This window comes from Ambystoma mexicanum, chromosome 9 (genome assembly GCF_040938575.1).
Source record: "Ambystoma mexicanum isolate Mex_15411 chromosome 9, UKY_AmexF1_1, whole genome shotgun sequence".
Classification (NCBI taxonomy): Eukaryota; Metazoa; Chordata; class Amphibia; order Caudata; family Ambystomatidae; genus Ambystoma; species Ambystoma mexicanum.
Window position 1 is genome coordinate 1489126716 of NC_090931.1, and position 12435 is coordinate 1489139150.

A 12435-nucleotide genomic window follows, 5' to 3' on the forward strand; every position below is an offset into this window, starting at 1 on the left:
GGTATGTGCAGCTGTTGTAGCACCACAAGTAGAACGAAGGAGGTGGACCTAGGTCTCAAGAGAAATTGGACACAACGACAGTTCACCAACTGTAACTCCAGAATGGTTGTTTATGAAATTTGGTGTCCATGTAACAAACTCTATATTGGAATGACAGAAGGGAAAGTTAAGATACGAATTATAGAGCATAAGAGATTTATTATAAATCAAGCACTCACTGCACCCTTAGTGGGACATTTCATTGCGAAGGGTCATACATATGGCTCTTTAAAGTTGACGGTGTTACTGCAGATTACACCTGTTGGCAGTACACCGGAGGATAAAGAACAGCGGTTGATTTTTCTGTGTAACACCAATGAACATGGCCTTATAGAGACTATTGATTGACTAAATTTTTGATAGCCTCTTACAAACTGTATTTCACTACTTATAGTCTACTAGGAGTATTTTAGACACTGCAGACTGTGTTTGAGGGCACGTTTTCATGCAGTCATTATATTGTACAAAAAATGGGTGCTTGTTCGTGCATTATAGATGTTATTTGCCAATGTTTAAGGCCTTGTTTGTGTGCAGTTCTAATACTGTAGAAGATCTAGATATTGCATCAAATGGTAATTGTAAAGTTTTTATCTTTCCAAAATGGCTGCCGGTGTGGGCCTCTAATTGCGTGCGAGTCAGCATACAAGTAGATGTTCCAACGTAAAACTCTGTTGTCTAGCTCTCCTAAATGGGAGCAATTTAAAGCTGCATTGATACAGGCTGGCTGTAAGTTTGGAGGCGTTAACTGGAGGAAAAAGAACACGGATGGCCAATTTGACTTTGTTGCCCAATTTGAGATAATTAATTGAGATGCCGTATTATTTGAATACCGGCTTGGTGTGCGCGAATCACCGCTCGGGAAGTAAATGTTTATTACTGTTTCCTTCCAGTGCGGTTCGTTTCGGGACGTCTACCAGTAGATGCACAGCGTGTACATATTCAACAACACGGAGAACGGAAGTTATTTATTCCAAAAGCCGCGTATCATTACGGTGAGTGTACGCGGTTTACCGGTATACAGATGCAAATGGAGTATACGATTTAATTGTATAACAAACTCCTTTAAGAGTTGGTAATAAGCATATAACACGTGTTTAAGAAAAACCACGGTAGTTGGCCCTAGTGTACACGATTTGGGGACACAATCTCTGTTAGACAAAATGACTGTTTGGTCTTAACAGTATATTTGTCAGACTGAACTGGAATGATGGTTCAATCTATGTCGAGCTTTAGAATAAATACAGTTCCTTCTGCACTCTATTTGAATAACATGTAACTACATATTTTTAATGGTTGCTAATAGGATTGGTTTCAAGAGGATCCCCTGACTCACGGTTTTCCCTCGTTGTTTTTTTGACTGTTTTGTTTATAGATCATTCTCTACTTTGAAGGTGTTGTATCCCAAGCTTTTTAGAAAAAAATAAACAGCATTAATGATAGCAGTTTCGACTGTTTCCTTAGGTTTTGTTTAATTAAAAAACAATGAAGTTACCTTTGGAGCTCTCTGTGCTGGTCATCCAGTGGTGATGTGTTAACCGTTGAGAACTACTCGCTGTGACAAGAATTTCCCCTGAACAAGTTCTTTTTATAGTTGTTAACTCAGACGAGAACGAAACATGTTGGGTGCGTAATCACTGCTAAACTCAGTAGGACGCTAGAATAGGACATTTTTTGTCTATATTTTTTGTCTATTTTAGGACCTAGATATGACAATGTGTTTTTTTGTGCTAGATGATTGTATATTTTAAATAACTAAACACTAGCAGATGTCAGTGTCATATTAAGGGTAATTGAAACCCTATTGATGTTGTCTTTTTGTTAGAAAAAAATATTTTCAGGTATATGGTATTGCACGAGTCACTTTAACCAAATTGATATGTTTAATGTAATTGATGATTTTTTAATGTCTTTTTAATAAAGGAAGAATTTAATAAACTAAGTTTTTAATGGGTACATGTTGATGATATAATTTAATTATTTATATTTGGAGTTTTGTATTTTAGATTTGTTATTAATTACATAGTACATATCACGTATTGGATGATTAGTCTCCAGAGAGTTCCTATCAGAGGTGTTCTACCTGAAAAGCTGTTTGGAAACAGTAGAGGAGTTGGGATCTCTTCTGAGTATTTTGCAGTTGCTTTAAGGGTATGATCCTCTCTTCAAAAGCCTTGGTCCTCCTTAAAGTTGGTTTGACCTCTTTCACAGCCTGAATTCCCCCTCCTAATTCCTTCTTCTGTCACTCACATCCTCCCAACGCCTGGCTTAAAATCCAGGGAGAAGTTAGAAATAAAGTCAAAGCAAGGAGGACAGAGATAACAGAAGGGCAATCCGGCGCTGCAAAAATCTTTTTCAAGTTCTGAAAATTATTGGCCAATGTTTCTGCAGACATAGTGCCTCTAGACCCATAAGCTCTTTGCCCCATTTTCTGAGGCACAGGCCTGCCTCACTATCTACCCTCTCATTCCTATCAGTAGGAATGCCCTCATGATTCCGCCCTGAACCCCTCATTAAATGACAAGGTTAAAGTGATTACTTATTACCTGTGACAAGCAATTCCTCTTCATCTTCAAATTTCACCGATTTCCTTTGGCCCAGAGGGTCACTGAAATGTGGTTCCTGCCCATCTACAATCTTAAGATTCAATTTGTAGTCCTGGTAACCTCTTGTAGGTATATAGTTTCCTTCTTCAATGTTCACAAGGCAAACAGAGTCCTGGTGAGCCTGGCCAGATGTTTCCTCTCCTACTTCAATTTTTACCCAGTCACAGGAGTCTGGATAATCCCTGGAAAAGGTATTCTCTTCTACTTCAGCCTTACCCTGGTCAATGGAGGCCTGGCAAAGCTTAGTGGATGGCTCATCTCCATGTTCAATCTTCCCCCGGCCTATGAAGTGCTGGTGATATCTGGTGGAGGGATCCTCTTTTTCTTCAACCCTCACGTTCAAGTAGTTCTGACAATCACTCGAAGAGAGCGACTCCCCTACTTCAACCTTAATCCAGTCTGTGGTGTCCTCATAATTGCTGCCAGAGCATTCCTCCCAGTTGTTGCTCTTCAGCTGTTCGATAGAGTGTGGATAGTCTCTGGTGGAAGGACTCTCCTCCTCTTCAACATTCACTTGGTTCGTGGAGTCTGGACAGCCACTGTAAGATGTCCCTTCTTGTACATCAGTCTTCACCCAGCCGATTGAGCATTCAGAATTCATTCTAGAAGGTTCAACCTTGCTTCTTTTCATCTGCTCCATGGAGCCTATCAGCAGATGGCTCAACACGTTCTTCACTAGTCAGTTGGTGCATGGAATGACAATGTCTCAGAAGCTGAATTATTCTCTTCTTTTAACTCACTCTTCCGAACCATTACTTCTAATCTGTGGAAGTCACGTCACCCTGATCACAATCTGTAAACTGTATTTTCAAGGCTAAAATATTCAAAAGACAGAATGAGAAAAACAAGATGTTAGAAATTTGGCCCACAAATGCCCAACTAGTCGCATGTTGCTCGATCTGCCCTCCCAAGGAATTTAATCTCACCAACATATAGCACTCTTCGTCTGTAGGCTTAAACCAACATGATCACCAAATTGTGAATGAATTACAAAAGATCTATGTATTAGCTCCTGGGCAGTGTATCCACCAATTAGGTTGCTTTCAACACATGAAATCTGCTGGTACATGGTAGTGTTTCAAGCAATCTCTTGATTGCTGCACTTGTGCTTTTTTAAAGAAGAGAATAAAACTGAAATTTTTCCCTTGTTTTTTACTCTTTTGAGCGAGCATAATAGAGCAGCTTAATACCTGGTGAAAATGTACCTTCGCCCCCACTCAAAATTGCACTAGGTTGAACTGTTACCTAAGGCTAATGGCGATAATACCTGAATGGGCGGCCAGGTGGTCTTCACCTGGATCACTAGGTACTCTGAGGATAATGTCCTTGGAGATCCACTAAGTGGCTTCCTTAGTAAACACTGCACCGAGAATGCACTCATGCAACTTTCCCGCTGATGCAAACCACTCCAAACATTTGTCTATAGTCATCCTTTCATACCACTCTGCCGCTTTTGACACTGCCAACCACCCCTCTTGCCTTCTCTCCCCAGGACCTTGGGTTTCACAAATCTGCTCTCGCCTAGATCGCCTTTTACCTGGAAAGTGGCTGTTTTAAAAAATCCTGCAACATGGAAATCTCTGACCCCAACCCTCTCCCTGTCTGAGTCCCTCAATGATTAGTCCTTCAGGCTTTGTACCTCTAATTTCACCCTTTATTTCTCTGGCCTAGGAAGACTGAACTAGTCTTTTGGCTTTCATCTTCACCTCTCTGCTGATGTAACGCTCACCTGATTCCCACGGAGGCGCTGGTCCCGGCTGAACTGTTATAGTCTCTTCAATTGAGAAGCATAGAGCTCGGATGACTCTCTGGACTGGGCTCCCTCTTATTGACCGTCTGGCTTGCAGGGTAAGGTTTCTGCAGGCGGAAGAAAAAAGGGTTAATGACCGTTTGGCTGAACTTCCTCCTCACTAATCGCCAACTCTCCGAAAGTCCAATGTCCTGGTGAGCTCTCACCTTAGGCGTATAAATGCTGGGCTCTCCATCCTGCGACTTATGCAGGGGTGCGTGGGTTCCAGTTACGTCACTGGAGGTCCTCAAAGTCTTTTGTGGCCTTAGAAGTGGCACAGGTGCTGAGATGCCAAAAGGTGATGCCGCCGTTACTGCACGAGCGGATACCAGTAGGTATAAAGAGTTTATAGTCTTGAAGAGATGGGCACCTTTAATGAAGTCTTTGCATTATCTTTTTCAGGTGCCTGGATGCTGAGGGCGTGGTCACTGAGAGCGCGACACGTGCGGTTGTACGTAGGTATGGGAATTTCAATGACACCTCAATAAAGTCCCTTGTTTTCTGTTTTCAGGTCTTGAGATGTTGCGGGCGTTGTGCGTCCGCTGCCGTTGCACGTGCGAAGTACGTGAGTATAATGATCTGTGACCTTATTATAGCACCTCTAACAATGTTCTTTTCTTATTTGCAGGTGTCGGGACCTTGCAGGCGTTTTCCCAGTTGCGGATGCATGTGGGGAAACACGTAAGTGTTAGGCTTTCTTGCAGTCTTTAATGGCACTTAAATAATGTCTTTTCTTGTTTTCAGGTGCCGGGCTGCTGCGGTTGAAGAGATCGTAATACGCGCACAAAAGCAGGTAAGAAAAGTAAATGCGGCCGCCTTCACCCGATTCCTACTTAACAATGTTCTTTGTCCTTACAGGTGCCGTTAGGCTGCTGAAGAGAAGGCCGCGAAGAATTTGTGAAAGCACAGATGGATCAGGTAAGCGAGCGCGGCTGCAAACGTGTTGCAACTTGCTAACCTTATGTTTCTTTTGCTTGCAGGTTCTGCCGGTGTCTGGATTCCTGGATGGTAAGTATAGTTCTCGTGTCTTTCTTCCACAGGTTGCTGAGCTGAAGCTGGAGATGTCACTGGAATGCTGGAGCTGACTCGGTGAGCGTCCTGCTGCAGATGCAGAATAACGCAAAGCACGTTTTCCCAATCGGGTGTGGTTTAAATAGTGTTGGAGTGATTGGGTGTCTTCTTCCTCAGCCTCGCCCAGGTAAAAGAGTTCCTGTGTTCCAGAGCTAAGGAGTGGCACCAGCCCCACCCAGGTAAGAAAGTAGTCCCAGTTCAGGGAATAGTTCCTCCCAGCAGAAGGCTGGGGACTTCATCCTGCCAGCATTTGCAAAGGTGAGTATGCAGCATGGTCTGCTACAGGTAGGTCCACCCAAGCACCTTTGCAAGAATTATGACTGAGGTTCCTTATGAGCCTGGCGCCTCATGGTCCAAAGGGCCCCATAGGGGTTTGCTGGAGCCGGGGACGAGGGTCGTGAGCCTGCTTCCGGGGATGCTGGGCTTGACTTGGCTTCTCGGGAGCAGTGCTCATGACAGCTGACAGTTAACACTTTTCCTCTTTGAGTTCAGCCATCTCAGAAGGGATTAGTAATTTTATCACTGCAGTCCCTCACTAAATAACTCACACGTGTCTCATGCTGAACTCTTCAAAACCAGAAGACATCTTTCCCCTGGTTCAATGTTGTTACATCAACCACTTTTTTAAAGTTTACATTTTGGTCGAATCAATTCAGTCAACATATTTTTGACCATTTTCATTATGGGGATTCCCTTGTACTCCCCTCTGCCTGCCCCCTCCTACCAGTCCCACCTTTTACATCCGTATCCAATACACACAATCGCACCCACACCCATCACAATCAAAGTCAGACCAATTGTGGAGCTCTTCAGAGGTTGTTGTGACAACTCAATGGTATACACCCCTTCTCATCAAGGGGGAGCAACCCCCATATAGGCTAGAGAGGTGAGCCCTGTGCCACAAGACCCTGCATAGGGGTCTGGCAAGTGGGACCCACTGGGAGTGACTGCCACTTAGGCCACACTATCAGTATATATGGGACTGCCTACTGGGAAGAAGAATGCAACATCCTTATATGTGGCTGTAGGCATGCATGAAGTAAAACTAGAGAATGTAAAAGAAGAGGTCCCTTTAATAGCCTTGCACTTAACTGAGACCAATAGAGGAGGAGAGAGAGTATTGGACATGGGAGAAGCCCCCAACGTGATCACACCAAGAAGGGGTGGTGTCGAAGCTAGCCACAGAGCCTGCGACTTTCGAACAGGCAAGGACCGCCAAAGCGAGATGCCGGGAGACTGGCGATCAAGGCATTGGGGAAACTACTGTCTGAGAGAGAAGAGGTGTACAGGTGGTGGGGCTAGGAGCAAATTGTGGTGGGCAAAGCTCCCGCACAACCACGCTGAAAACATCACTGCTGGGAGCAAGCAGAACTCCCTCTCCTTTGCGTCCAAAGTAGGCGGAAGCCCGAGGGCAAACCAAGAACTGGACACTGACAAAAGCCAAGCAGAAGAAAACTGAGCACCAAGAAAAATACCCGAGCGAGTGCCGAGACCTGCAAGGTTCCCATGCTGAAGGTACCGGGGAACACGGGTAAAGTGAGAGGCAGCCGGGGAAGGAACACATGAAGCATACAAATTGTCCCAGTCATAAAGACGAGTGAAGAGGAATGAGATTGTTGAATTGCCAATGTGAAAGGTGTCTAGAGCCAATAACTAGCAACACTGTGAGGGGAATAAATTGGATGAAGAGTGTAACTCGTCCTAGTCCCATAGAATTGACACATGGACTAAAGTTGTTTAACTGGCAATGTGGGGAGCTCATTGAGGCTATGTTCTCATAAGCCAAGAGAGGATGACGGGTGAAAACATGACCTAAAGCCGTGTCTTAAGAAATATGGAACCATAGTACCAAGAGAGTACGAGAATAGAAGAGAAAGCATTAAAGAAAGATCCCACGAGAGAGACATTATACAAGGGGATCCAGTCCAACATGATCTAATCAAGGGTGAATTGAGAGACTATAAAACAAGAGACAAAAGAGTGCAAAAGTATGTAAAGACTCATTGGAAACAACATATCCTTAAAGAAAGCACACAACCCAGGAGTGTTGTCCAAGAATTAAAAGAGCTCATGGAGGAGATATCCAGGCTGTATTGAAATAGATCATAAAAAGAGGATACAGGTGAAACAGAGACATTTCATCCACAAACTACTGAGGAAATCCTCAACCCAAGACGACCTGCATTTTGAGCCATTCCACGACGAGCTGCAACGTTCCTAGGCTCCAAACCGCCAATACCCTGGGACCTGCGACCATTGTGCAGTGCATGGTCTTCAGTAGATTGAATCCTCCTGAAACTTTGGTGGGCTCCTTCCGGACCTCTAGAAGCAAGATTCTATTCCTTGAAGACCCCACATCAGAGTGCTGGACTGAGGAAGCAAGGAAAATCGATCAGGCGACAATCGTTCTCCATCTACTGTTGTATTCCCAAATTCTGCTGAACGGCTAATGTCCTCACCTATCTTGATGTATTTTCTTGGTTGAGACTTTCTGATGAAACAGGCAGGACACAAAGGCCACTGCAAGCTAAATCCTATATTGGGGAAAAAGTGTAGCTCCATAATCCCCACTGGCAATAAACCATCAGAATGCAGGGCTGAGTGTGTAGATAAGACAGGTAACTGAAAAAGGGCAACAGTAACTAGAAGTGGCAGGCCAGGAGGAATCCAAGTTAATAGAATGGCAGGGAGGAAGCGAGAGTGTAAGCAGAGCAGTCACAGTAGAAAACAGAGTAGAACAATGAAAGAAAAATAGCGTCTTACCCCAAAGTAAGCGAAGAGGGTTGCAACGCACCAAACGAAACAGTGAACTGGTATACACAGAAGGACAACTGCCATCTTGGGAAAGACAAGACCGCTGCATTACTGTAGTGGTGTAAGCGTGAAAGCACGATGGAACGTGCTACCTTCCACCATTTCCACAAAGGAAACCGCTGAGCTATGACATGTATCCCCATTAGGCACCTCTCCCTCTATCCAGATTTCGCACATCTTGTTGCTACTGTATTTTACAGTCTACTGTTGTTGGCCAATTTAGGCATCTCTCCCTCTATCCAGGTGTCCCAAATCTAGATGCTACTGCACTTTACCATCTACTGTGGTACCCCCTTTTAGGCGTGCCCCCAAAATGGAGGTAGGATTGTCTAATGTTGTATCCCCATTTAGGCCTCACTCCCGCTATCCAGGTGTCTCAAAACCCTTTCCTACCGTAGTCGTTCCAGGGAGACCACCAATTGTGAGACCAACCAATTGCATTGGACCGAGAAAAAGAACACTGCAGTCGAATTCTATCCAAACGTATGGTACGTATACCTTACACCACATCTGTGGACACAGACACGGCCACCCATCCATGCACCCTAGAATGCAGCTATGGCTATGTTTTTCAGGTCTAGCAGCACACATAGATGTCCACACTGAAACCCCTGACGTACCTCAACACTTCTGCCATTAGTATACAGAGACAACCAACTAAATAAATTTGGTCTAGCTGAGCACACATCGAATCTTCAGCACTAGCACTCTCTCCTAAACCACCAACAGCACCCACCCACATCCTTGACCTCTGGGCTGATTACTGGAGCCTAGCCCACCACCTAAGCCTTAAACCAGCAAAAATGCACACATGCATCTTTTAATTTAAACTTGTAGAACCTCCTACACATGGACTGCGGTCACAGAGGGCGTTCCAACCACAAAGCGCATTGAGGCCATACAAATGGGGAAAGGGCGCTATATAAATGACGAATACAATACTATACAAGAGAATAAGGATCTTCTCTTGGATGAGTCTACGTCTTAGTGGTAGTGTCAGGTAGAGTTAGGTTTGGACCAATGACATTTTATTTGAGCACTTGCTGACAAGCAACCTTAGTTATTTTAGATAGGTAGGGTGAACACTTAAGCGATAGGAAAAGTTAGGCCTTATCTATCTAATTTCATTAAAATTACTAAAATGCTCTAAAAGTGTCTGACTCCTTCTTCCGACCCCCCAGAGCTGCCTAAACATCACTTACTTACCAAATAGGGAGCTTCACTACCTGACCTCACTACTAACCCCATTGCTGCCTAATAATGTAATTTTGATATATGTTAGTATATTGTTATTAGTTTGAAGCACTTGCCCGTGCGTGTTAATGTTGCCTATGTAAGTTACCTGTTTCATATGACATGTATATTTCTTGTTTTGTACCTTGTCTATGTCCCACTTTGTTCACACCCTCAAACTGGCTCACCACTTGTTCTCATCTTTGTGCTTTTGTACAGGCACCCTTGAGGGGAATTCCTCTGCCATCTGTAAATATGTTATTTCAAGTCATTTCTGAGCAAAACTGATATCCCTGTCCTTCAAATAAATACAAGTCTGATGGTAACAACTCCAAGCCCTTGTTAAGCATCGTTCTGGCCTTTAATTAGGATGGTGGCCCATTACTTACCGGGACGGCACACCCACTGGTTGTTAACGCCTAATTAAGGACTTCTCTCCTGCAGGATCATCAGTGGCATGAAGGCAAGAGAATTTGCTTAAAAGTTATCTCCCTAACCCACAAGTGCCCCTATAGTAATGCACCCGCTTACCTCAAACAAAGCCTCAAGCTATGCGAACCATGCAGACCCCTGCGCTCAAGCAGCAACCAGCACCTAAGCCAATTCCAGAACTAAAAGAGTGAGGGGAAATGGGCAGTCTTTCGCAGTGCTTCAGGTCCTGTACCTTATCCCATCTTCTCCGTAAATGTCATGCGTTGATGTGCGCCCTGATGCCTGCGGGCTATGGCGTATAACAAACAAATATATAAATGTACTACTACCTGATCCTGGTTGCAAAAATGTGTCCTATGACTCCATAATTAAAGGGACACTCCAGCATTTCATCTTTTTTAACTCTTTATTTTAGCAAGGGTGGATAGCTACATGGGTAAAGTGTTAGTCTATGATGTAAGTGTAGCCTGCACTTTGCAGTCCTTTCCAAGGTTGATAAATCAACTAATAAGAATAACGGGGTAATAATCCCACCTGGTATTACATTTGATATGTTATCAATTTCTTGTGAAGCTCAACACGCCTGAAGGCCTCAGTGCGCTGCAAAGGAGGATGGGCGAGTAAAAAGTCAGAGACGGAAAGACAACAGCAGGCATTTCTTAGAAGGTGAAGACTGACATGGAGCGCCATAGAGGAATACAAAGCATTTGTATAAATCTAAATGAAAAGTACAAACAAAAGATTCCAGTCTACTGACATTAAGCTGTGCAACAATGATTTAAGATCATTTCTGTTAGTCTTCATGTATTGGTCATATAATGGCACCCTAAAGCTAAAAAGGTGTCAGCCATTAAGTTTTAGGAACACAAATCATATCAATCAAATTTAAAGAAGAATTTCTCAAAAGACACCAATAGGCCTATTTCTGATAGCCAATCCTCTATATAGGTCATTTGCCTATTTTCCCAGATCCTCCAAATGATTTGCTGTGCAACTAAAGTGCTTTAAGCAGTGATTATTAACTTTCCTATTTCATGTTTGATAACTACTCATCTAAGTCTGATATTACCAAGATGGCATTCACACTTATTCGTGAATTTAAAATCAAATTATTCTTGCAACAAAAAAATAAATCACTCAAACAATGTACAACTTGGCCGTTCTATGCCTGGCTCATAAACATCCTGATAGAATTGACCCTTTTCCTGCAGCAACTTTTTTGGAGAGCCGGCAGAGGATGTAGAGGAGTGGGGCTGCACAGCTTTGAGACCAGTTCAGCCCAGACCAGACTCTCAGCTATATTGCAGCTCCGGCCGATCGAGGGAAGCGGCTCCTTGCAGCTCCATCTTGGCTACTAGACATGGCCATGGGCTTGCCTGGGGCCGGGCGGGCGTCTTTCCCCCTCCATTGTTTGCGGCTCGAGGTGGGGTCGCCGGGCGATTGGAGGGACGCTGATCTGCCGATACACCACGGAGAGGAACCGCGCAGGCCTGCTAAGGTCTCCCCCTTTGCCCTCCTTCCGTACAGATGGGTTTATCAATATATTACTGAAGAGCCGACTGTCACTTAAGGACTGCTGGTGGGGGCACACCCGGTCTCTTACAGAAGCAACTGTGCAATCGGCGCAAGTGAGAGGTGACTGCTTCGGGTCTGAGGGTCTTGCTAACTTATGGCGATTGCTCAGCGGGCCCGTGCCGGCAAACAGCTCTCCCCCTCTAATGACAACCAAACAGCCAAGACTGATAGAGTGGAGAGAAACAGAAGAGCAACACGCAACGCTTGACTGGCCTGTGAGCACAGACCCCCTATAACTTGGAATACTTGTGAGAGACACAGGACAAAAAAATAACCAAGATCTACACGGCATACCGAGTGTGGCGGGCCCCTCATAGAGGGGCATACTAAAGAGGAGATGGCAAAAGATAAAATAAGGAAGCACAGCACACAGAACAAAACAGACCAGTACACTATCTCCCAACCAACACAGGAGCAAGTCTCAATACCTACCGGAGTAATGAATACTGACACGCCACTGGCGGGTGAGCTCGAGTGACCTCTTGCTCAAGAATGTGATGGCAGCCATTACTGACTCATTGCCATCTAAAGAACGTAAGATGGACACAATAGGCATCTAGGTCAATCTGCTACGCCAGGACCATCAGAAGATATCCTCTAGGATGGGTGAAGCCGAAACATGCATCGCTGAATCTGAAGACACCCTTGTGGCACTTGGGGGACAGGTCTCTGACATGGCATGGAAGATTAACATCAGAATACTTGGCCTCCCAGAAAAGTCAGAAGGCCCATGCATGGAATTACTTCTTGAGAAATGGCTCGGCGATGTCATGCAAGCAAAGGGTCTCTCGAATTTCTTCTCTGTTGAATGAGCCCATTGAACTCCTACTGGTCCATCAAGCCAGGAGCCTCACTGTAATGATACAAAACCTATGCGGT

At 44.4% G+C, this 12435-nt stretch overlaps 1 protein-coding gene across 1 annotated transcript in view; it reads right to left on the minus strand.

Annotated features, from left to right (window-relative positions):
- The window catches only part of LOC138489264 (zinc finger protein 3-like), a 100611-nt gene that overhangs the window by 7291 nt on the left and 80885 nt on the right, over positions 1-12435 (minus strand). The window contains exon 2 of the mRNA XM_069616959.1: positions 2583-3456. Within this exon, the coding sequence (XP_069473060.1) occupies positions 2583-3282 (700 nt within the window). The 5' untranslated portion in view covers positions 3283-3456. The remainder of the gene's footprint in view (positions 1-2582; positions 3457-12435) is intronic.